At 44.5% G+C, this 27269-nt stretch overlaps 1 protein-coding gene across 2 annotated transcripts in view; it reads right to left on the reverse strand.

Annotated features, from left to right (window-relative positions):
• The window catches only part of LOC129831335 (ephrin type-A receptor 7-like), a 167685-nt gene extending 145021 nt beyond the window's left edge, over window positions 1–22664 (reverse strand). The window contains exon 1 of one of the 2 annotated variants that reach the window (XM_055894657.1): window positions 22384–22664. In XM_055894657.1, coding sequence (XP_055750632.1) covers window positions 22384–22462 — 79 coding nt within the window. In that variant the 5' untranslated portion in view covers window positions 22463–22664. The remainder of the gene's footprint in view (window positions 1–22383) is intronic. The other variant, XM_055894658.1, reaches the window with a different exon arrangement.
• Window positions 22665–27269: the final 4605 nt, after the last annotated feature.

Genomic DNA, 27269 nt, shown 5'->3' on the forward strand with positions numbered 1-27269 from the left:
GAGATATGTGCACCACGCCAATGCGCACTCTCTCGCTTTGCTGTGTGTGCATCTTGCTAGCTTACACTCAAATGCCGAGTGGCTGAAGCTCATTGGCTTGCACTTAAATTGCTAGGGGGCCCGGCCCACGTGGAGGAGAACAGCTTCAAGAAAAACATCCGCATTCAAGCTGAGGGACTTCATGGCTAATTCAGGTAATACAGCAATTATGCTCTTAGATTATGAATGTAACTACACATTGACACAGTGCATGCGGGAGGTCAAAAAAATTCTTAGTCGGCAAAGTTCCGGAGCATGTCTTTAAGGTCGGTGCAAGGGAAGTTTTCAATGGAGGCACCAATAGCTCAGTTGGTTGGAACGTGGTGCTGGTAACACCAAGTTGTGGGTTCGATTCCCACACAGGCCACAAATGCTATACTGACAAGCCTATGTGTTCATAGTAAGATGCTTTTAGATCAAATTAACTCCCAAATGACCATAACAACACCTTCCACGGAGTCAGTGACACACACATCGTCACTCTCATACACTCCTACTTGTCACTTGTGAAATGCCTGCGCACCCCCTAGTGACACACATTAACACAACGGCTCAGATGACAGCAATTAGTCGATTCTGTTACCGCCGAGGGAGACAAGTCCACCACCGTTCACGCACAAACTGTCAGAACTGCTCCAGATGGCCTGGGTAATTATAGTCCTGTCGGCACGCGTGTTTCCTGATCACTTGTACAGTAGACTGTCATATGAGGCAAGGAACAGCAGTGCTGCCATTCCATTCAACCTACAGTACATACAAGCCAAATCGACAGACATTTGTATCATGTACTCGGGCTACGCCTAAGGAGCCATATAGGAAGACCACCAGTCGAAACGTGTTGCAGATGTGCGTCCTGATGTACAATGCTGATTGCTCCTATACGTAATTCCTTTGTAAATATATTTCGGTTCATAGTTCGCCAAGGTTTACAGCAACGTATTGGCCGCCTAATCGTCTTCTTTCGTAGAACCGTACATGCAACCAGTCGTTATATTTCCTATACGGCAAACAGAATGGCCCTAGTGTTTTACCTTCCTATGGCTTCTTTATGTTCCAATCCACTGGCTCTGGATCACGTCACCTCTCCCCTCTATGTGTTTACAACTTCCTCTATAGGCCATGGCGGTCGGTCCCAACATCCGAATAGTTTCAAGGGCACTTGTTGACGTCCCGGGGGTTAATGGTCAGATGTGGCGGCCCTCCAATACCCTCCTGACACCTATCGGCCCATCGTTACTCAGGGGTCAGAGGTCAACCACCCCTCTGAGGGACTCTACCGCAGACCCAGGGTTTGTATCGACCAATCAACAATGGGGGGAACGCATAGGAACCAATGAGAACATCTGAAAGGGACGTAGGGGCTTTGGGGAAGCGTGTATGCGCTTCAGATAGAATGCAGCTCATTAACATGCGCGCCAGCTTGTTTTCAGCCTAGGAGAGTACGACGTGGTTCTCTGCCTAAGGCTCTTACACCAATCTCCATCGCTGAGCCAAATGGATTGATTGGGCCATTTGAATAAGCTTCTTATGTAGGCTCCTATTACAGTATACATGGACATGAGAGGATGACTAAGACCAGGCCTGCTAGGTGGCTCGCTCGCTCTGTCTGTCTGTCTGTCTGTCTGTCTGTCTGTCTGTCTGTCTGCCTGCCTGCCTGCCTGCCTGTCTGCCTGCCTGTCTGTCTGTCTGCCTGTCTGCCTGTCTGCCTGTCTGCCTGCCATATTGCCAGTAAAAGATGCTCTCAGATATCAACCCTGTCATTTAGAGTCAGTGACCTAGGCTGGGGGAGAGACCAAAATGAGGACAGATGTTCCAGGGGTCATTCTATCTCTACGCTTCAACACAGCCCTCCAATGTTTCGGTCTGAATGAGGGAGGAGGGACTCTTGGGGGACTTTTGTCCAATCACGGCAGGCTAAAACCTGACTCCCTTTCAGATCTGCCAATCAGATGCAGATAGCGGTTAGAGTGTAGGGCCAGTAGCAGAAAGGTTTCTGGTTAGAATACCCAAGCCGTCAAGGTAAGAAATCTGTTGATGTGTCCTTTAGCAAGGAACTTAACCCTATTTTGCTCCAGGGGCGCCGTACTACTATGTCGGACACTGTAAAACAACATTTTTCACTGAATCTATCCGGTGTATGTGACAAATATTTTTTTTATTTTTTTAACGAAAGGTTTTTATGAAAATGGAACTGGGGATGAACATTGTACTTTCTAAGCGTTCCAACAAAGTAAAAAATAAAAGTAAAAATACCCAGCCTGACCCAAAGTCCTATGTGGCTTCGTCAGTAGAGCACGGCACATAAAGCCAATGATCGTAGGTTTGATTCCCGCTGAGGCCACCCATACGAAAAATGGATGCTCGCATGACTAAGTCGATTTTGGATCAAAATAATATTATAAAGGATAAATGAAGCCAATGTGGAACTGAGTATAATTGTGAACATGCAAGGAATTAATGTAAAAGCAATACCACCTACGTATCAGCCAGCGTCAAGACCGATTTGTCACACATCGAAACAAATCCATTTCATGCAAAGCTGTTTTCGCCGCAAACTACATATCGATATCTACTGTGAAATCATAAAATACTGAACAAAAATACAAATGCAACATGCAACAAATTCAAAGATTTTACCGAGTTACAGTTCATAGAAGGAAATCAGTCAATTGAAATAAATTAATTAGGCCTTAATCTATGGATTTCACATAACTGGGCAGGGGCGCAGCCTTGGGTGGACAATGGGAGGGCATAGGCCGACCCACTGGGGAGCCAGGCCTAGCCAATCAGAATATACCCCCCCCCCCTCCACAAAAAGTCTTTATTACGGGTAGAAATACCACTCAGCACCCTCCCTCACCCTCCTCAGATGACCTCGCCGGTGAAAAAGACGGATGTGGATGTCCTGGGCAGGCGTGGTTGCACGTGGTTTGTGGTTGTGAGGCCGGTTGAATATACTGTCAAATTCTCTAAAATGACGTTTGTGGCGGCTTATTTGTAGAGAAATTAATATTCAATTCTCTGGCACAATCTCTGTTGGACATTCCTGCAGTCAACATGCCAATTGCCCGCTCCTTCAAAACATGAGACATCTGTGGCATTGTGTTGTGAGTCAAAACTGCACATTTTAGAGTGGCCTTTTATTGTCCCCAGCACAAGGTGCACTTGTGTAATGATCATGCTGTTTAATCAGCTTTTTGATATGCCACACCTGTCAGGTGGCTGGATTATTTTGGCAAAGGAGAAATGCTCACTAAGAGGGATAACAAACTAATTTGTGCACAACATTTGAGAGAAATACGCTTTTTGTGCGTATGGAACGTTTCTGGGATCTTTTATTTCAGCTTATGAAAAACGGGACCAACACTTTACATGCTGCGTTCATATTTTTGTTCAGTATAGATATTGACACGATAGAAGGTAAACTCAATAAATCTGGAGTGCGAGGCGCTTTCACTCCATCCCAGGCATACATGTATGACCAGTTGGTTTGTTCTGAAGGCCTATCATCTGCCAGAATGACCTTATGGTCACGTAGGTCCGCCGCGTATATCAGAGGGAACAAGAACGGGTGAGGGGAGAGTAGCAGGGAGGGTCCGTGACTCCAGTATGGCATCACTAATGAAATGTGTGCCTTTGAATTCCCCGAGCACCCATGAACAAGGGGACCGACGGAAAGAGACAGGGGGATGAGATGAAAAGAGAGAGAAAGGGATATGCCAGGAGGAGAAAGGGAAAGAGCGAGACCGAGGGAGAAAGAGAAGGGGGCGGGACAGAGAGAAGGGCCAGGAGAAAGAGAGAGAGGTAGAGCGATAGAGAGGCCTAATCTCCATACACTGTCGAAACAGGCAGATTGGAAAGGAAGGCTAGCCTCAGACAGCCTCTATAAATACAGAAGAGGGAGAAACAGGAGGCAATTTCAGACAACACCAAACACGCGTGATTGAGGGCGAATTAAAATGCAAATGTGACACTCCAATTTTTTTCAGATTTCAGCCCGCAGATAAGACACGTTTTCTTTATTTTTGCAAAGTGGAGGTGCGTTTGCTTGCAGCCTCACGCACAGGTTTGATATAAACAAAACAAGAACGAGGGAAACGGGGGACAGATGAGGGTTCAGTAGACATCTGGGCTGGGTTCCAATCGAAATCATCCCTGGCTGCTTTTAACTTCCTCACGGATCTGCAAGCCAGGACAGGATGCTTCAAGCGACAAGGCAATGTTTGAGAGCAGTGGGAGAAGTACCAGTCCTTCAGCCTGAGATCCAGCCCTGAACATTAACCAAGCACTGCGTCACAGTTTGAGTTGGTTTATGCTGCTAAAGTGTTTCCTGCGGCGGGAGTGTGGTTTTGTAGTCGGCGTGATGACAAGAGAGGAGTCATGTTCTCTGTTCCGACCAGCCGAGGACACGTTTCAGAGGACATTGTGCACTCTTCTGTGGCTGGTAGTGCAAGAAAGACTGACAAACTATTCTCTACTCTTTCAGAGTGCAGGGCTCTGACCAACCGGTAGAGGTTACATAGGGTAAATATACTCACTATAAATCGTTTAAACCCTCGTTGCGGCTTCTTTTTTGAGCTTTTGGCTATTTTTCCTTCTCCCACGGGCAGAACTGGTGTAACAAAGAGAGGGAGAGAGGAGCGGAGAGAGAAAGACAGGAGGAGCTGGAGGGGGTCTGGAGGTAATGAATGGATGTTGATGGTTACTGGCGTGTGTGTGTGTGTGTGTGTTGTGTTCCACTGCCACAGAGTCCCACACTAAAACACTGATCATTCACACACAAAACGGGGCGCTGCACTAGCATCTCAGGCTGCTGGATCAGAAAACCTGGGGCTACTGAACACCTCTACTCTGGAACGGTGTGGGGTAGTGTGAGGAAACACGCAAAACACGATGCACAGCCTACGCAGGGAAGCACACACACACACACACACACACACACACACACACACACACACACACACACACACACACACACACACACACACACACACGCACACACACACGCACACGCAAACGCACGCACACGAACACGCACACGCACATGCACACGCACATGCACACACACACACACACGCACGCACACACACTCTACTCTGAAGCCTGCCAGTCTGGCAGCATGTCAACGGGTCCTCTCTGAGTGTGCTGTCTGTCATTGTGTATGGGGTGGAGGAGTGGGCCTGGTTGATGTTGAATTACTACTCCACTCCTGTCTTTCTGCCGGGCTAATGGGCTGTGGCTCTCTGAAGGTCCACTCAAGGAGACTCAAACTTGATACAAAAGGAGGAACGGGAGGGAAAAAACGACTCACTAGGCAGAAGAGGTGCGGGTTAGGCGTTCAAGGGATACTTAGGGATTTTGGAAACAAGGCTCCTTATCTACTTCCCCAGAGAACTCGTGGATACCGTTTGTATGACTCCGCGTGCAGTTTTGAAGGCAGTTGCTAACTAGCGTTAGCGCAACGCCTGGGCGTCTACGGTAACAGCTTTGCACGGTATCCATGAGTTCATCCGACTTGTTTCCAAAACCCCCAAAGTATCCCTTTACAGACAGAAAGAAAGACACAGCGAGAGAGGGAGACAGAGGGAGATCCAGAAATGGAGGGAATGAATCAGAGGAAGTGTGCCTGTAGAACCAGTGTATGTTCACATTTCTTTGCTTAATAACTCTGCATGTGGTCCCCCCGCCCGCCCGTCCAGCATCACTACTCTGGACGGTTCTGACTTAGAATATGTGGACAACTACAAATACCTAGGTGTCTGGTTAGACTGTAAACTCTCCTTCCTGACTCACATCAAAACATCTCCAATCCAAAGTTAAATCTAGAATTGGCTTCCTATTTCGCAACACGGCGTCCTTCACTCATGCTGCCAAACATACCCCCGTAAAACTGACCATCCTACCGAACCTCGACTTTGGCGATGTCATTTACAAAATAGCCTCCGATACCCTACTCAATAAATTGGATGCAGTCTATCACAGTGCCATCCATTTTGTCACCAAAGCCCCATATACTACCCAACACTGTGACCTGTACGCTCTCGTTGGTTGGCCCTCGCTTCATACTCGTCACCAAACCCACTGGCCCCAGGTCATCTACAAGACCCTGATAGGTAAAAAGTCCCCCCTTATCTCAGCTCGCTGGTCACCATAGCAGCACTCACCTGTAGCACGCGCTCCAGCAGGTTTATCTCTCTGGTCACCCCCAAAACCAATTCTTCCTTTGGCCACCTCTCCTTCCAGTTCTCTGCTGCCAATGACTGGAATGAACTACAAAAAGCATCTGCTGTCAGAGCAGCTCACAGATTACTGCACCTGTACATAGCCCATCTATAATTTAGCCCAAACAACTACCCCTTCCCCTACTGTATTTATTTATTTTGCTCCTTTGCACCCCATTATTTCTATTTCTACTTTGCACATTCTTCCGCTGCAAATCTACCATTCCAGTGTTTTACTTGCTATATTGTATTTACTTCTCCACCATGGACTTTTTTTTGCCTTTACCTCCCTTATCTCGCCTCATTTGCTCACATTGTTTGACTTATTTTTCTACTGTATTGTTGACTGTATGTTTGTTTTACGCCATAGGTAACTCTGTGTTGTTGTATGTGTTGACTTTGCTTTATCTTGTGCCAGGTCGCAATTGCAAATGAGAACTTGTTCTCAACTTGCCTACCTGGTTAAATAAAGGTGAAATAAAAACATTTATGTGCATTCATGTGCATTTTGTGTACAGTGAGAGTGTGTGTGTACCGAGAGCTCTTTCTCCTCCCCTCCTGGCTGTGGTGGTTATGGCAGTAGAATTGGTGACTGAGGGGAGGAGAAGAGCTGGCTACTGGCACTTCCTGTGTTGGCCCCATCTGCCCCAGAGAGACCAGCCACCTCACCCTCTGACCATCTGACCACACATTACATCCTTACCCCTCAGCGCATCTCACCTCACACACCATCGTTACGGACAAGCACGCGTTACTACTATTTACACAGTAGCTCCACAGAATGTATAGAACACTAATGCAAGTACGACCAAAGACTCTAGAAATCAAAGATGCACCGAGACACACTGACTGTGCCACAAACACCGCCATCTCTTACAAGAGCCCTCACCAACATAAATATCCCTAATAATATATACCATTTAGCAGACACTTTTGTCCAAAGCCACTTAGTCATGTGTGCATAAATGTTATGTATGAGTGGTCCTGGGAATCGAACCCACAATCCTGGCGTTGCAAGACTGGATAAAAAAACACAAAAAACCACTCACAGAGACCGCAAACAGAACGAAAACCCAGAGCAGACACAGAGGCAAACACACTAAGCCAACACATTACACGGCAGGGAGCGTCAATAATTACACACAATTCCATTCAGAGACATGCCTTGCTGTTGCAGCTCCAGCGGCGGACTAATTCTGCCCTCATACGTCTTTGGCGCGAGCACGCACACATTCTCCCTTCATGCATCTTTGGCCTCTAATAACCATGGCTACAGTGCTGTGTTTCTGCTTGAGGCTGGAGAGAGGCTGGTGGAAAGCCATATAATGAAGTGAACGAGGGAGGAAAAACATTTAGATATTTAACATTTATTTCTCTGTGTGTGTGTGGGGGTCTTTTTTTGGCCTCAGGGACATCATTTATATGTGTGTAATTGGTATCCACACAGCATGGGGGTTCCTACAGTATAGTATGTTGAGTTCATGACAGACAGGAGAGCTGGGACCATGCATGTGACCTACTTTGTACAGTACCCGTCACTGCAACCTTAAAGATCCTAAATGGTGTCCACCATTGCCCTTGATTCTAAGCAGTGTTGTGCTGCTATTTTTATTGACTTGGCCGAAACTTTTGATACGGTACGTTAGACCATTCCATTCTTGTGGGCCGGCTAAGGAGTATTGGTGTCTGAGGAGTTTTTGGCCTGGTTTTCCAACTACCTCTCTCAAATAGTGCAGTGTTTAAAGTCAGAACATCTGCTGTCTCAGCCACTGCCTATCACCAAGGGAGTACCCCAAGGCTCGATCCTAGGCCCCACGCTCTTCTCAATTTACATCAACAACACAGCTCAGGCAGTAGGAAGCTCTCTCATCCATTTATATGCAGATGATACAGTCTTATACTCAGCTGGCCCTTCCCCGGAGTTTGTGTTAAATGCCCTACAACAAAGCTTTCTTAGTGTCCAACAAGCTTTCTCTACCCTTAACCCTGTTCTGAACACCTCCAAAACAAAGGTCATGTGGTTTGGTAAGAAGAATGCCCTCTCTCCACAGGTGTGATTACTACCTCTGAGGGTTTAGAGCTTGAGGTAGTCACCTCATACAAATATTTGGGAGTATGGCTAGACGGTACACTGTCCATCTCTCAGCTCATATCAAAGCTGCAGGCTAAAGTTAAATCTAGACTTGGTTTCCTCTATCGTAATCGCTCCTCTTTCACCCCAGCTGCCAAACTAACCCTGATTCAGATGACCATCCTACCCATGCTAGATTACAGAGACATAATTTATAGTTCAGCAGGTAAGGGTGCTCTCGAGCGGCTAGATGTTCTTTACCATTCAGCCATCAGATTTGCCCCCAATGCTCCTTATAGGACACACCACTGCACTCTTTACTCCTCTGTAAACTGATCATCTCTGTATACCTGTCGCAAGACCTACTGGTTGATGCTTATTTATAAAATCCTCTTAGGCCTCACTCCCCCCTATCTGAGATACCTACTGCAGCCCTCATCCTCCACATACAGCACCCGTTCTGCCAGTCACATTCTGTTAAAGGTCCCCAAAGCACACACATCCCTGGGTATCTCCTCTTTTCAGTTCGCTGTAGCTAGCGACTGGAACGAGCTGCAACAAACACTCAAACTGGACAGTTTTATCTCATTCAAAGACTCAACCATGGAAACTCTCAATGACAGTTGTGGCTGCGTCACCTGATGTATTGTTGTCTCGACCTTCTTGCCCTTTGTGCTGTTATCTTTGCCTAATAAGCATACCATGCTTTGTGCTGATACCATGTTGTTGTCATGTTGTGTTGCTAAAATGCTGTGTTGTCATGTTGTGTTGCTAAAAGGCTGTGTTGTCATGTTGTGTTGCTAAAATGCTGGGTTGTCATGTGTTGCTGCCTTGCTATGTTGTCGCCTCTCTTTATGTAGTGTCTCTCGTGTCGTGATGTGTGTTTTGTCATATATTCATATTTTTTTTAGCCCAGCCCCTGTCCCCGCAGGAAACCTTTTGCTTTTTGGTTAATTTGTTCTTAACCGACTTGCCTAGTAAAATAAAAGGTTAAATAAAATAAATAAATGCCAAAATGAACACAATATATATTTATTAAATCTGCCATTGTTTCAATAGAGTGTAGTTCCACACAAGCAGCATTGAAACACACAATGACCTTCTTTACCCTTCAGTGAAATCATCCAGTATGTGTGTGTGTGTGTGTGTGTGTGTGTACAGTCACCCTCCTCCCATCCCTTTCCCCCTTCTCCTGTCCTCCCTCTCCCTCTCCCTCTCTGCTGAACAACTGAATACTAAGGGGCCCATGCTGGCAGGTTACAGCACACTGCCACTTAGCCCATTACAGTTATCCACCACCTACAATGCTCTCGCCAAGGACCCCACGGCTAAGACCCTTTCATTGTGAACAGCCGTCTCCAGAGGGGGGGTAGCCACTTCAGAGGAACCTACTCTGCTCATCGGCGGGGTGTGGGTGGGACAGGGGTGAGGGAGGGAGGCAGGTTGGAAAAGCGACCGAGCCAGAGCCGTGTGATTTATGTATTTATTCATCGCAGAGGAAACCGTGCGTTAAAAAGGGTCGGCCGATATTTCAGGTCACTGGTCAAACCCACACTGAGGAGGAGGGGAGAGGGGAGGACAGGGGGAACGGTGGCTCCAATTGTAACTGAGATGGTGAGGTGCGAGTGTGTTATGTTCCCCTGGTCTGAGTTTGAAAGGTTAAATGCCTCTCCAAAAGATTAATGGCGTGTTATGGGCATGGGGGGGGGTAACGCTTTATGTGCCCCTGCCAGCTGAATTTCCTACATGACTATCATTACCAGAAGGGGATAGAGAAGGGGGCAGGATTGCACACAAAGACAAGTCGGGTGTGTGTGTGAATGAACTGTATGTGAGTATATGTGTGTATACACAGTGCATTTAATTGAAGCCAGTGGTACTTGTGCCTAAAAGCCTAATCAGTAAGCACGCTGTTCAACTGAGGAGCTGACAGCGCTGATAAGCGCGTGATTAGGAGCGACAGTATTTTCACTGATTGCACCAAACCTTTTCTTCTATCACTGGATGGGACTCTTGTTATGTTAGCGCCAAGTGTGATCAATCTCTTCGCAAACGTGCCTTTCAAAACACAAGAACCTTGTTTTGTATCAATTCAACCCAGGAGGCCTTCCAATCAAACATGTATTGGTTGCTTTAAAGCCCAGCCCCGTCTGCTCGAGAGAAAAAAAAATGCAATCACTCACATGCGAAGTGTGTGACCTCCTATGGCTAACACAGTGGTTTTTCCCCTTTGAAATGTGGATGAAATCAGTGCATTACAGAGACGTCTGCTCTGACGCATTGTACACGTCACATTCGCAGCACGGGGCATGTAGACAACGGAGGAGGAGGAGGAACACGATGGCATGAGTAGGATATGAGGCGTGGATTTGAGTGAGATTGGGAACCACTTCAGAAGAGGCCCTGTAACACAGAGAGTAGCCTACAGGCCAGACAAAATGCTTTAGGGGGCGAGAAGTGAGAAATGTAATTGTCAGAAGTCGCCTTTACTTTACACGCGGTCATTCGGACGTCGCCGCAGCATATGACTAACGGGCGGACATGAAAAGCCCATTAGGAGCACTCTCTGGCTGACGAACGCTCCCCCCCCAGAGTCAGGCCCGGCGAGGCGAGCACCGACACAGCGTGGATGAGGAGAGGGGAGGCTCATGTGATGGGAACAGACATTAGCAAGGGGTGGACGGTGGACACGACATTCTGTTTCACATCTCGTTTTGTCTTTAACGTCCTGTCCAATACGGAATCCCTGGATAGACGGGCACATGGCACGGACCTCATGCCATCTTCTACGAGCCGCAGAACTCACACCTCACAGAGGTTCACGTTCTAGTGGATGGCTCGACAGTGGCAGCGAGATACAGTACTCCCACGTTAGGATACAACAAAATACATCTGAAGTCCACTGTGCACCCTGCAAAAAAAACAACACATGGATATTCGGATCATTTGCTGTGTAATGGAGACATTGAGGAGTAGTCATTGTGTTTGTGTGTGTGTGTTCCTCTGTGCCCTTACCCTGACCTGTGATACAGCAGGTAATGCTGCAGTCTAAACCAGGCTAGATGGAGGCTGATAGTCTCAAAGCCAACAGCTGTGAGAAAAGAACCAGCAAATTTAACCTTTGGTAATAGGAAACGGCACATTCAGCCACTATATAACCTGGGTACCAGTCTCTTTAGCCAATCCACTCCCTGTAGTCCACGTCATGTGCCAAAGAGACTTTCTGCCATCTTCAAATATGAACATTCTAGCATTAAGGAGCTTGAGGAGTACAGTATCTTTGGCAGCGGCAAGGAGGGGCAAGGAGTGGGATGTTCGCTAAAGAGACTGGTACTCAGACTAGGTACTTAAGGACCTAAGGAAGAAGTCGGCTTTTCCTTTACCACTCGTCTTGTATGCCAAAAGCATAAAAGTTTAGTACTTTCAGGGCCGGTTTCTAAGCATCAGATTAAGCCTATTTCTGGACTGAAAACCACTTCCGAATGGACTAAAGGGGTCAGTTCAATTCCCACTTGGACTACATAATATACTGTATAGAATATGTTGAGGAGCTAAGTCCCTTTGGATGAAATAGTCTCCCAGACAACCACTCAATTATTATCACTGTACAGTATGCACAGAGGAGCGAATAGCATTCGTCAAGGCAACGTCGTAAACCAATGGGAAACAAAACAGCAGCACTCCCTCCCTTTTCCCGAGGTAAAATGTGTTCTATATTAATGAGGCCTTTTCTACTTTAAACATGAATAGAACTTTTACAAAACAACATGCCTTGTAAAGGGGGGGGGGGGGGGGGGGGGGGGTCTGGGGAGTGTGTGTATTAATGTATGTGTTTGCATTCATGTGAAATGTTTTTATGTGGGTGGGTGTTTTAATATGTGTATGCGTGTGTTGCAGGTGGAGGGACACACATTTCGGCTGTTTAAAAAAAAACTTCTCCCCGACCCCTGCTACTGTATTGACCTGCTCCCCAGAATCCCACTCTCCATGTTCATCTCCACTTTGAGTTTAGCAGCTACTGAATATTGACCGTAGTGGCTTCATTGAACCCCTGCTCGTTTGAACAGCTTGGGTGGTGGAAGTTGGAAACACCCAGAGCAGAGCATGTTAAGGCTTCTCACGCTGCAATACCTATATCACCCATTCACGTGTGGCGCGTGGAGACGTGTGAAACATAGGGTGTTCCGCGGGCGTCGCCTCATTAGTGAGCTTTTGAGGCGGCGCGATCGGCTAAGACGCGGTTGAAGGACAGTCACGTGTTTGTGAAGAAGAGGTAGTGAGTTTGTGCCAAGTATGGCCCGAATCGGAAGTGGTACGCACTAAGCAAGCAGTGTGACGTACACATGCAGATGATAAAAATGACACACACACACACACACTATTGTTCTTTAATCCTAAATCAGAATCTGCCATTGAGACCCATCTATCCCAAATATCCCCATTCTCAACTAGAACCAGTATAACTTCCCCTAATCATTCGTCACTATCCAATGGGGCTGAAGCATAAGCTAAAAATATCATCCATCTTACCTATTATTTCTTGTGTGTGTGCATTCCGCCACACACAATTAAACCCATTCCTGCTCTCCATACGCCGTCACTACACACACACACACACACACACACACACACACACACACACACACACACACACACACACACACACACACACACACACACACACACACACACACACACACACACACACACACACACACACACACACACACACACACACACACACACACATACACGGCAGGATAGAGTCAGTCCTTACAGGGGAACAAAGGAAAATCAAGTGACCCCCCCGGGAGGATTTAAAGACAGACCGACACTATCAATCAGTCCATCACAAAGTCAATGTTAGCCTTTGGTAAGTAAGCAAATGCTTTAGAGAGCAGCGATTGTGGGAACTGTTGGACTTTATTAGGCTACAAATCCCTTATTGGAGAGCTGCTGTATGTACCAAAGGAAAGGTGACAGGTTAGGGTGCTCCCTTTTTTCTCTCATCCCAGTTTCCCTCACCCCCACCTGCCGTTCGGTTACTCCCTCCTTTCTCTCACCGTGGACCTGGCTAATTTCCTCTCCTCCTTTCCTCTCGCTCGCGCCCTGCCATCAAAATGACATGGCACCAAAAAGCCCAGAGGGACAATGTCACGGACACGCCTGCCAACTTCACAAATCACTGCGACCTTTCGCACACAGCGAGGTCGCCACTGTCAGCTCCAGAACCCCTCTGCCTCAGCCAACAGAGAAGGACCGGGGATCTGAGCCCACACGTTGACACGCACAGAAAAAAAGGGGTTTGCACCAATCACAGCAAATGTGTCAAATTAGACGCAAAGGAAGGTGACTACTTTGGGTCATCTGCTTTCGGAGCATGTACCACAATTGATTTCAGCGAGTTCAGGATAGCATAATGAAGCATAAAATCAAAATGAGTTGACTGTCTGTCATGGGGCCACTGCTTTAAGCTGATTAAAGCCTGCAGATAAATAAAAGGCTGGTTGACGATTGTCATAAGTCTTCATTTGCTATATTGAAGAAATTCATGAAAAATTAAATGAGCTTTTTGGTCTTAATTTAAAGTTAGGGTTGGGAATTATGGTTAGCAGTGTGGTTAAGGTTAGGTTTAAAATCAGATTGTATGACTTTGTGGCTGTGCTAGCTAGTGATCACTCTGCAGAGCAGCCTCCAGAACATGATTCATGACGATATAGGTGTGTATGCAGACAATCGACCACTAGTATTACAGAGCTTGCAGTATTTGGTTACATCAGCTTAATTTTGCACGTTTTGAAGTTAGGGCTGTCACAACATCTATAAAATGTAACTACTTTCGCAGTAAGATATTTTATCCCAACCATTCAGTTCATAAATGGGAGAAATTAGAGAAAAAGCATGGTTGTGTTTTGCTCTACCTCGGATAGGGGCATCTCAAAAACTAAACCCCTATTTGACGATTGGCCACTAGCCTACTAAACCCCTTTTTGAGGATGAACCCGATGAACTCGGAGGCTACGCTGCAGTTTTAACCCCGGCTGCGACTCCCCATCTTCTCCCCGCTGCAGAATGGGTGGATACGGAGGGGAGGGGAGGAGGGAGAGCAGTAAATGAGATCCCGATGAGATGCCAAGGTGTGTTAGCGTCAAGGCGTGGGGAATGAGAGAGCGGCCACGAGCTCCAGATTGACTGCGTGAGGAGGGGAAGACACCCCCGCACTGCCTACAGGGCCCCCACTCGTATTAGTTCTCGTTAACGAAGCCTGGGATGTGAGACGCATGGTAATGTGGACACACACACACACAGCCTATAGGTGCATGCAGAAATCCGAGGAGAGACAAGAAACGCACATTGACACAGAGACAAACACAGAATTACACAACACGATTTCAAAAACATGAACACATAGACACACACACAGACCAGAAAGACATTCACTACCAGGCATACATTATGAAGATCCACTAAAAAGCACTCTGAGAAAAAGGACACACTGAGAAACTGTGTGTGAGACAACCCACACAAGGGCTGCATTCATACAATTCTGATTGTTTGCCCAATTATTGACCTATAAGATCAGAATGGCTTACCTTACTGTAAGCCTTTAAGTTGAATTATTATATATATATTTTTAATGTAAATGGGGCATTTCATTCTTATTATGACAGGTAGGTGTATGAACGTGGCAAATTCTCTCTAATAATACAGATTGGATGGAGAGGAAGCAGAACAACAGACAGAGGCAAATTCCCCCCTTGTGGCGAGCCCCACTTACAGGGCTGCCAAACCCAGCCTTCAGAAACACATTGCTTTCACAGCAATTCATTGCTGTCACAGCATCAAATTAGAACAGAGCTTCCAAGCCAACCGGCCAGCATTCAGGGGAAACGACTCAAGCCACCGACACAGAGCTGTGTGTGTAAAGCGCTCCACAGTATTATAGTACTCTCAACGTGTGCGCGTGTACACTCTGCATGTGTATGTGTGCATACGTTTGCAGAAAGACCGTGTTCGTGGGTGTGTGTGTGTGTGTGTGTGTGTGTGTGTGTGTGTGTGTGTGTGTGTGTGTGTGTGTGTGTGTGTGTGTGTGTATGTGTGTGTGTGTGTGTGTGTGTGTGTGTGTGTGTGTGTGTGTGTGTGTGTGTGTGTGAAAGCAATAATGACATGTGCATCTGTGTTTAAGTGAGATTTCTGTGTATAAACCTGCACTGCGTAACTACACTGAACAAAATGTACTTCACACCAGAAGAATTTCTGCACAAACTGTCAGAAACCGTCTCAGGGAAGCTCATCTGTGTGCTCGTCGTTCCTCCCCAGGGTCTTGACCTGACTGCAGTTCAGCGTCGTAATCGAATTCAGTGGGCAAATGCTCACCTTGGCACATTGCTGAAGAAGTGTGCTCTTCACGAAAGAATCCCGGTTTCAACTGTACCGGGTAGATGGCAGCTAGCGTGCATGGTATTGTGTGGTCGAGCGGTTTGCGGACATCATCATTGTGAAGAGGCCCCCATGGTGGTGGTGGGGCTATGGCGTAAGCTACGGACAGTGAACACAATTAAATTTTATCAACGGCAATTTGAATGCTCAGAGAAACCGTGATGAGATCCTGAGGCCCACTGTTGTGCCATTCATCTGCCGCCATCAGATCATGTTTCAGCATGATAATGCGCAGCCCCATGTCGCAAGGATCTGTACACAATTCCTGGATGCAGAAAACGTCCCAGTTCTTCTATGGCCTGCATACTCACCTGTATCGACGTGCACGACAGCATGTTCCAGATCCCGCCAGTATCCAGCAACTTCGCACAGCCATTAAAGAGGAGTGGGACAACGTTCCACGATCAACAGCCTGAACAACTCTATGCGACGGAGAAGTGTCTCGCTGCATGAGTCAAATGGTGGTCCGACCAGATACCTACTGGTTTTCTGATCCCCTACTTTTCTTTTTAAAAGGTATCTGTGACCAACAGATGCATATCTGTATTCCCAGTCACGTGAAATCCATAGAGTAGGGCCTAAAGAACATATTTTAATTGACTGATTTCCTTATATTATCTGTAACATCTTTAAAATTGTTGCATGCAGAGTTCATATTTTGTTTAGTGTATGTGTGTACAGGTGTTTTTGGAGAACCTTCCGGCAAGAATGCAGTATTTTTTTCTGGATTTGAATAAGATATACCAGAAACCCCAGCTCTCATTGTATGTCGCCGCTGGGATGACGTGGCATCAACATCCACTGTGATATCTAGTGGAAACCTCGGGTGGCAAAGATTTGACCTTGTGGCTGTGGTAACTGTTGACAACCCAACAGAGTCCAGACATTTGAGACTGTGGACACCGATGCGATAACAGTTATGGGCAAGATTGAAGACAACTCTATAACATTTGAGCAACAATGTCTTCAGAACAGGTACAATTTCTTTTATACTCATTGTAATATTCACGTTATCAGCCAGAAAGGTAGCTAACGTTAGCTAGCTAGCTAGCTACCTTGACATCGCTAACTTAGCTAGCTAACGTAAACTCACCCCATTCCGTACAAATGTGCGTAACCGCGACATTCAAACGAGGCTACAAAGAAAACGAATGGGACTGTAGCGACTGTGTTGACTTCAAAATCGGGGGTGTGAACTAGGTTTCTATTCAAGCATTGGTCGACATGGTAATGGCTCTATAGTATTGGAGAAAAGTTGAAAAAACGGACCCTCCTTTACATCTTGACGTGTCATGTCGTAACGTACAGCACGCATAAAGCAACTATTTCTGTCTTACAATCTCTGTCCACCAGGTGTAGCACTTCTCTCATCGTTTAAAAACAAGAAATGGACAGTGACGGGGGTAAGGGGGGATACCTAGTCATTTTTTTGGTCATCATTGCATGCGATCATCATTCTCAAAGCCACTGTTTACTTCTAAGATCACTTTAGCACCGCCCTAAAAACCCAATTCAAATTCGACACAAACCTTCAAATAGGTATGTAATGACACATTATATAAACTTTTTATAGTGTTTTATTTACATTTTAGAGGCGATAAGGTGTTAAGTTGGACAGATCGAGTGAAAAAAAACAATTTTCCCACACAACTCTCCTTCTCAATATCACGCATTAGTTTTGCTTCCCCACACGCCATTTTTAAAAAGACCCGACGGGACTCATTGCCTGCTTGAATTATGCAGAAACTGGCAGCGTTCAGGTCATGTAATTGATAATGTTGGAAAGGGGAGAAATTGTGCTTTACAATGGTATTGACAAAATAAGGGCAATTATACAAGGCGATGTACGAGTTTACGTTACATGGTTGATAATAGCTACCGTGTATTTCCATGCCTGTTCAAATATAGCAATATGATGATACGCATTAGTTATCACCCATGTGTGCGGGTACTATTTAATGAAGCTGCCAGTTGAGGACTTGTGAGGCGTCTGTTTCTCAAACTAGACACTAATGTACTTGTCCTCTTAATTGGCCTCCCACTCCTCTTTCTATTCTGGTTAGAGCCAGTTTGCGCTGTTCTGTGAAGGGAGTAGTAGACAGCGTTGTACGAGATCTTCAGCTTCTTGGCAATTTCTCACATGAAATAGCCTTCATTTCTCAGAACAAGAATAGACAACTTTCAGAAGAAAGTTCATTGTTACTGGCCATTTTGAACCTGAAATCAAACCCACAAATGCTGATGCTTCAGATACTCAACTAGTCTAAAGAAGGCCAGTTTTATTGCTTCTTTAATCAGAACAACAGTTTTCAGCTGTGCTAACATAATTGCAAAAGGGTTTTGTAATGATAAATTAGCCTTTTAAAATGATAAACTTGGATTAGCTAACACAACGTGTCATTGGAACACAGGAGTGATGGTTGCTGATAATGGGCCTCTGTACGCCTATGTAGATATTCCATAAAAAAAATCTGCCATTTCCAGCTACAATAGTCATTTACAACATTAACAATGTCTACACTGTATTTCTGATGAATTTGATGTTATTTTAAGTGGACAAAAAAAAGGTGCTTTTCTTTCAAAAACAAGGACATTTCTAAGTGACGCCAAACTTTTGAACTATAGTGTACATAAAAGACCATGTAGTGAGCACTACAATCACAAGTCTTGTGTAGATGTCTTTTTCTGTAGGACTCCAGTTTTAAAGAGCCGCAGACCATCGAGGGGCACAGGCAGGGATGCACAAAGAATTGGACAGGAAGACCTCGAAAGGGCTGCCCGACCGCAAGAAGAGAGGCTGGCCGAGAGGAAGGTTAGCAAAAAACCTTTCACCGGTGGTAGTGTTAACCCTTTTCACAACATTATAATCATACCGCAAAACACTTGGCTGCGTTCTGTAATTTCCTGTTGCTGCTTATCATTACAGACTAAATTGCAAGCGCTGTCCTTTGAAGAAAGAGGAGAGGTGCTGGGCAGTCCATCTGGATATCTATTCACCTGGAGGTCTGCTAATTTGAAGTGTAAACCGTCAAGACCATAGATATCCAGGAAAAACAGTTTAGTAAATCATTATAAAAGTACAATTACAAATAAAATGCACAAGTATTGTTTCTCACACAAGTTTATTGTTGCCCACACAAACTTCCATATTTATAGGATTTAAATGTTAGGTTGTAGGCCCACAATTCTGAGTACTACGTGGGTTTTCACACTTCCCGGGACCCACCAAGTCTGACAACAGGGAAGGCACCGGTCCTTCCCAGGTCAAAGGTGGACGTACCGTACCTTGTTGCGTGGCGACATCTCCTCGACGTTTTAGCAGCTCAGCCGTTGTTGGTGGTGGCACTTCAAAGAGTCTTGGGCCATCTAATTGGGAGCCCAATCTTCTCAACACTTGTCTCTGACGTTCTGGGATGTCGGTGTAGTCCTTTGCAGTTTTCAATACGCAGACACTTCACCTTCAAGACTTATTGTAGAATCTCCTTTAGCTAAAAGATGCCAAATATTATTCAGCGATTCTCAGGCAGACTAGGGGCACACAATTGTTACTGTTGCATTACGTTGGATGACCACTAGCGACTTATTGGCGCTTTTGAACATGAAAAAAAATACAAAAAGGGACATATTGCAGCTTTAAGCGAGATTGTGTGTGTATGTGTGTGCAAGTAACAAAGCTATATGTGCGTATGAGCAGTGTGTGTGTTTGCCTGTTTGTGTACTGAATTTCAAAGATTTTACTGTGTTACAGTTCATATAAGGAAATCAATACATTTGATTAAAATCATTAGGCCCTAATCTATGGATTTCACATGACTGGGAATAAAGAAAATCAGGTAGGGGTGTGGATCAGAAAACCAGTCAGCATCCGGTGTGACCACCATTTGCCACATGCAGCACGACATCTCCTTCGCATAGAGTTGACCAGGCTGTTGATTGTGGCCTGTGGAATGTTGTCCCACTCCTCTTCAATGGCTGTGCGAAGTTGATGGATATTGGAACTGCAACACATGTCACACGTCAATCCAGAGCATCCCAAACATGCTCAAATGGGTGACATGTCTGGTGAGTATGCAAGTCATGGAAGAACTGGGACATTGTCAGCTTCCAGGAATTGTGTACAGATCCTTGCGGCATGGGGCCGTGCATTATCATTGTGAAACACGAGGTGATGACGGCGGATGAATGGCACGACAATGGGCCTCAGGATCTCGTCACGTGCATTCAAATTGCCATAGATAAAAAATTTAATTGTGTTCATTGTCTGTAGCTTATGCCTGCCCATACCATAACAACACTGTCACCATGGGGCACTTTGTTCACAAAGTTGACATCAGCAAACTGCACACGTGGTCTTTGATTGTGATGCCGGTTGGACGTACTGCCAAATTCTCTAAAACAACGTTGAGGTGGCTTATGGTAGAGAAATAAACATTACATTCTCTGGCAACAGCTCAGGTGGACATCCCTGCAGTCAGGATGCCAATTGCACAATACCTCAACTTGAGACATCTATGGCATTATTTTCTGTGACAAAACTGCACATTTAGAGTGGCCTTTTACTGTCCCTAGCACAAGGTGCACCTGTGGAATGCTGTTTAATCAGCTTCTTGATATGCCACACCTCTGTTGGATGGATTATCTTGGCAAAGGAGAAATGTTGACTAACAGAGATGTAAACAAATTTTTGCACAAAATCTGTGAGAAATAAGCTTTTTGTGCATATAGAACATTTCTGGGATCTTTTATTTCAGTTCATGAAACATGGGACCAACACTTTACATGTTGCGTTTATATTTTTTGTTCAGTGTACATAAAATGTGTGTTTTCACAGCCTGGCTCAGCTGTGCTTAGCCACTTCCAGAACTAACCCTCGCCTGGGGGACGCAGGCGATTATGTTCTCTTCCTCCTCTGAACCCCAGCACCGATTAGGACGCTTTACTGGACTCACCTGAGCCAGCCCTGCCTGCATCAGAGCCAGGCTCAATACCTCACAACCAGAGAGAGAGAGAGAGAGCCCACTGGCCAGACTACTTTACTGTGTAGAAAGCGAGGGTAGAGAGGGAGCATCAATAAACCAGCTCATTTTGCCTTCAGTGTTGAAGTATGAGAGATTGTACGGGAACGAGACAAAGGAAACCAGTTACTCTATGCAAGTGTTAGCCAGAATACATTCTGACCCTACGCTTGCTTGCTTATCTTCTAAATCTTTCCAAATAGATTATCAACCAATTAGTAGGCAATTCCAACTCATAATTGCTTAAAATCACATGATGCACACCGATGATGTCATTGGAAACACTTTTCTTCCTCTATTTTTTTTTACTACAAAACATTGAAACATGCCATTTTCGCATAAATTGATGTTGGGGTGGTGCTGGAGATTATGAATATTAAGTAGAATATTTTAGAAATGTCCTTTTTAGCTGAACTTTGTCCCACTCAAACAGCTGAAAATGTCACGTGCTTCAGTCGACAACGTTCAGGATACATTCCGCTATTGTTGACACCTTTTGCATCTTGTGCAATGTCTCAGGAGAATGAAAAAAAAAGTGACAGATCCTACAGGTGACGCAAAAAGTCGGGTAAACAATACTTTCCTGTGGATATTTTAATCTCCACTTCCTACCGTCAAAAGGACCGACAGTACGGACAACCGGTGAAGTGTAAATATCAGTTTAATTAACTTTCTGGCTTGTGGAGACTCTTGCGTCTGTTTTAGAGCGACTTCTTTCAGACTGAATATTTATGGGGCAACCATGGTAACAATCTGATGTTTAGGCAAGTCAACATTGGGTCGGAATCTATTCTGGCTGTACAAGTGTCAGATTAGAAGACAGCAATGTTTCCTTTTCAATCTGGTTAACAATGTAAATGCTGAGATGTAGCTTTGTGATGAAATATTTTTGTTGTTGACAGTAGCCTATCACTTCCTGACATTTAAGCAATGCTTTTTTTAATGCTTTCCAGACTTTAATATTTAATGAACAGCTACTTTTAACAGCATGCTCATACAAACTACAACATTATTACAATGTTGATGCAAGACTACTACAGTCCAAATGTAACGGTTTCCGTTCAAACTCAAAATGATAAATGGACGCAGTTTGTAACAATACGATTATGATATACATTTGCTACAAGATAACAGTTTTGTGAATCCTTGTCCCGAAGTCGGTAAACAGTATTTGACACCTCGCTTTTCATTTTTATTTACATATCCCACCATGTTATCTATTTTGTCCACATGTTTAACTGTCACTTGGCTACTGAAAAGAGATGCGTAAAGCTAGCAGCTGTTTGAAATGTAGGCTGTTGTTCGGCTAAAAATCTATCTAAGGAGGCTTTTATAGGAAATTGGTTTGGAGAGGTTTTTCCGAACTCTGACGCTTTTAAATGTTAGAAACTCCTCAAGGTACTGAGATTTACTTAACAGGTACAAATAGGTATAAATATAGGCTACAAGGTCGTCGGCATATCTGAAACTTCCGCATCACCGTGCAGGCACCTGCAACCGGACTGGCAATTCGGCTGGGCTGGAGTCTGGACATTCATTCATCCACTTGCTATGAACCGTCCGGTGGGGAAAAAACATATAATAGGTTTCCACATACCTTCCTCAGCGTGACAGCCCTTGTTTCCATTCAGCAATAACATCCAAAGCACCGAAATGAGCGTTTTAAAAAGCTCCATGTTTGACTGTCCAGCTTCGCGGTGCTCTGGTCATCCCTCTCCCGTTCGCAACACACCACTTCGATGGTAGAGCCGTCCGGGCTAGTGCGAACTCCGCTCACTACGCGGCTTATTTGATATCTCGGGGGAGGGTGTTGTGCATCAGATTGACATCATGCAAGTGCAATGAAGGAAGATTTCGAAACGAGGGTACAAGAAAGTCGCCTATCAAAGCGCACTGAAATGAATCGCAATGCCAGATGTTTTCACTAGTCGAATCTTCCCCGCTTTGTGAAAAAAAATAATAATATTATTTTCCACTTCGCCTTTGATAAAACTAAAGTAATTGCGGTGTTGGCTGGGCCGGTCGAACCTTCAGCTTTCAATGTGAGATAGGTGAGCAAAAGGCTAGCCATAATAGTGATGAATCTTTCATTTAATGATTGGATTATATACATTTAGATGAAATGAATAGACTAATTAGATCTAGATAATGAAGGGAGGGAAGCAAGGGGAACGCAAAATCGAATGGCTAGTAAAGATGGCTACAAATGTTGACTAGTTAAATAATTAATTCATGGATTAATTGTTCAACACTATTAGCTGACATTGGTCATTTTTCTATTGTCCAATTTTGAAAAATCAAATGACAGACTAGTCCTTCTATTATTCAGTAGTATGTTGAGATATTGTAGTAGCCTATAGACTGCGTTAAGCCTACACTGTGTTCACTGCAGGCTGTGTATACTTTTGGAGTAATGATTGCCAAAGGAAAGGGAGAGAATGAAGGAAATTGGATACAGTTTCACTGATTTGCATCCTGTACAAAGAAATACTGATGCTGCAAATAATTTGAGTTTATTGTATTGACATGTGTGGGCCAAATTGAGCATGTTATTTTTTCAGCTGAGGAGGCAAAACAGTTCATTGGTCTTCGTCAACAGTAACATTTTTGCAAACAGACCAAACTGATGAGGTGAAACAGGTTGTATCTCACAATTTAAAATCAATTTATCTGCATGACAGCTAAAGGCAGACGTTGTGGACTTCTCAACCTTTTCATTTTTTGTGTAATCCTCTGCAGTGTTACGGTTAAGCAACCCCCCCCCCCCCCCCCCCCCCCCCCCGCCAGTCTCCAGCTCAATAGCATTGGTACAAAGAGTTTTTCTAGAACCCGATAACACAAAAAGACTTAACACAACTAGTCAAATATCATGCTTGGTAGAAAGGAAAGGCTTTCATCCTAGCTTTAAAGTACAGAGGCAAAAACACTCTGATTTGGATCAGAGACAGTTTAGTGATTTAGCATGTTATTGTCATAATTATTTAACGCCTGCACAATTGCAAAGCTTGGTCTGTGTCAAAATGCTTGTATGAATAAACATATAAATTATTTAACAAGTTAAATCTAACGGGGTGGACCGATAAGGGATTTACAATGCATAGACTGCCATAAATCATACACCTACCGAATTGCATGAAATTTGGCACTACTTTGATATGACGCAGATTCTGCTATTTAGCTACTTTTCTGACTTGAATTCCCTCCTAATGAAACAGCAAGTCAACAAACATGATGTTCGCCTAAGCAAGGCCTGCCAGACATAATCAAATCAAATGTTATATTCACATGCGTCGAATACAACAGGTGTAGACCTTACAGCCCCTAACCAACAATGCAGTAAGAAAAAAAAAAAAAAGGAATAAGAAATAAAAGTAACACGTAATTAAAGAGCAGCAAATAAAATAACAATAGCGAGACTATACACAAGGCGGTTACGGTACAATGTGTGGGGGCACCGGTTAGTCGAGGTAATTGAGGTAATATGTACATGTAAGTAGAGTTATTAAAGTGACTATGCATAGATGATAACAACATAGAGTAGTAGCGGTGTAAAAGAGGGAGGGGGGGGGGGCAATGCATATAGTCTGGTTAGCCATTTGATTAGATGTTCAGGAGTCTTATGGCTTGGGGGTCGACGCTGTTTAAGAAGCCTCTTGGACATAGACTTGATGCTCCAGTACCGCTTGCCCTGCGGTAGCAGAGAGAACATTCTATTACTAGGGTGGCTGGAGTCTTTGACAATTTGTAGGGCCTTCCTCTGACACCACCTGGTATAGAGGTCCTGGATGGCAGGAAGCTTTGCCCCAGTGATATACTGGGCCATACGCACTACCCTCTGTAGTGCCTTGTGGTTGGAATAGGTTTTCCGTGCTCTCTTCATGACGGTCTTGGTGTGCTTGGACAATGTTAGTTTGTTGGTGATGTGGACACCAAGGAACTTGAAGCTCTCAACCTGCTCGACTACAGCCCCGTCAATGAGAATGGGGGCGTTCTCAGTCCTCTTTTTCCTGTAGTCCACAATCATCTCCTTTGTCTTGATCACATTGAGGGAGAGGTTGTTGTCCTGACACCACATGGCCAGGTTTCTGATCTCCTCCCTATAGGCTGTCTCATTGTTGTGTCATCGGCAAACTTAATGATGGTGTTGGAGTCATGCCTGGCCATGCAGTCATGAGTGAACATGCCTGGCCGTCAGAAAGTCTAGGATCCAGTTGCAGAGGGAGGTGTTTAGTCCCACAGTCCTTAGCTTATTGATGAGCTTTGAGGGCACTATGGTGTTGAACGCTGAGCTGTAGTCAATGAATAGCATTCTCACATAGGTGTTCCTTTTGTCCAGGTGGGAATTGGCAGTGTGGAGTGCAATAGAGATTGCATCATCTGTGGATCTGTTAGGGCGGTATGCAAATTGGAGTGGGTCTAGCGTTTCTGGGATAACGGTGTTGATGTAAGCCATGACCAGCCTTTCAAAGCACTTCATGGCTACAGACGTCAGTGTTACGAGTCGGTAGTCATTTTGGCAGGTTACCTTAGTGTTCTTGGGCTCAGGGACTTTGGTGCTCTGCTTTAACCTGTTGGGGATGGGGGCGCTGTTTAGACTATTTATGCTAATTGGGTAATTTTTTAAACGGCTTCCCACAAAATCCTTGATCGTACAATATGCATATTATTATTATTATTGGATAGAAAACAGTCTATAGTTTCTATAGGAGTTGAAATTTTGTCTCTAAGTGGAACAGAGCCCATTCTACAGCAATTTCCCTGACATGGAGTCAGATTTGAGAAATGTTGGCCACTCTTCTGAAGTCATTTAAAAGGGCACTGTCGTTGCTATGACTATACGGACACTTCTTACGTCTTCCCCTGGATGCCTTTACGTGATGACGATTCCAACGGGGTCGATTGCTCGTTCACAGGCCCTACAAATGAAAAAACCCTGAAGCTAGTCATTCTTTTGGAGCTGCGTAACGCGCGTGCTGGACACCGACCCGCTCCTGTTCCAAGCGTTAGTTTAGCCTGTTATATTTCTCCGGTCATCTTTTCACTCGTTATAGGAGTTAAAAACATCATAAGGTAGTTATTTTAAAGCGTTTTATAGCAATTTATATCCGTTTAGTGCGATTTTGGGACATTTATTTTTGCAACGATGTGAAAAGTTGGGCACGCTTTTCAGTTCATCCCGAACGCAGTTGACATTTCCACATGGCAAGAGGACAGCTTTCCACCAAAAGACGATTTCTCCCAAGAAAGGATCCTTTGCCCAAGATACTGATGGAAGAACAGCTCAAGGTAGGACATTTTTATTATGATAAATCGTGTTTCTGTCGAAACATTTTAGTGGCTTAGGACGCCATGTTTTTTGACGTAGCTTCGCTTGGCGCAAACTGTATTGAAAAGTAAGGATAAATTAAAAAATGTAATAACGCAATTGTATTAAGAATTAAATTGTCTATCAATCCCTGTCCACCCTATATTTTTTAGTCACGTTTTATGAGTATTTATGTATAAGAGTAGATCACTGTCTAAGTGGCGCAAGGACATTTTCTGACCAGCTGAGCTACATTTCACATTGTCTAACCATGATTTTGGTGGCTAAATATAAACATTTTCGATCAAACTCTATATGGATTGTGTAATATGATGTTACAGGAGTGTCATCTGAAGAATTCTGAGAAGGTTAGTGAAAAAATTAATATATTTTTGGCGATGTTGACGTTATCGCCCACTTTGGCTAGAATCAATGCTGGGCTGCTATGTGCTATGTGCTATGCTAATATAACGATTTATTGTGTTTTCGCTGTAAGACACTTAGAAAATCTGAAATATTGTCTGTATTCACAGGATCTGTGTCTTTCGATTCGTGTATGCTGTGTATTTTTACGAAATGTTTGATGATTAGTAGTTAGGTAAACACGTTGCTCATTGTAATTATTCTAGTCCATTTGTGATGGTGGGTGCAATTGTAAACTATGCCATCTACCTGAAATATGCACTTTTTTCTAACAAAACCTATCCCATACCATAAATATGTTATCAGACTGTCATCTAATGAGTTTTTTTGTTGGTTAGGGGCTATAAATATCTTAGTTTAGCCGAATTGGTGATGGCTACTGGTGTTGGTGGACAAATAAAAGATGGTGGATTATGCTAATGTGTTTTTAGGTAATAGATGTACATCTTTACATATTGTGTCTTCCCTGTAAAACATTTTAAAAATCGGAAATGTTGACTGGATTCACAAGATCTGTGTCTTTCATTAGCTGTATTGGACTTTAATGTGTGAAAGTTAAATATTTTAAAAATATATTTTTTTTGAATTTCGCGGCACTGGTTTTTCAGTGGGGGGGGGGGGGGTGTGCCGCTAGCGCCACGCTGATCCTAGACAGGTTAAACATGTTGGTATTACAGACAGGGAGAGGTTGAAAATGTCATTGAAGACACTTGCCAGTTGGTCAGCGCGTGCTCGCAGTACACATGCTGGTAATC

The sequence above is a fragment of the Salvelinus fontinalis genome, chromosome 32 (genome assembly GCF_029448725.1).
Source record: "Salvelinus fontinalis isolate EN_2023a chromosome 32, ASM2944872v1, whole genome shotgun sequence".
Taxonomy (NCBI): domain Eukaryota; kingdom Metazoa; phylum Chordata; class Actinopteri; order Salmoniformes; family Salmonidae; genus Salvelinus; species Salvelinus fontinalis.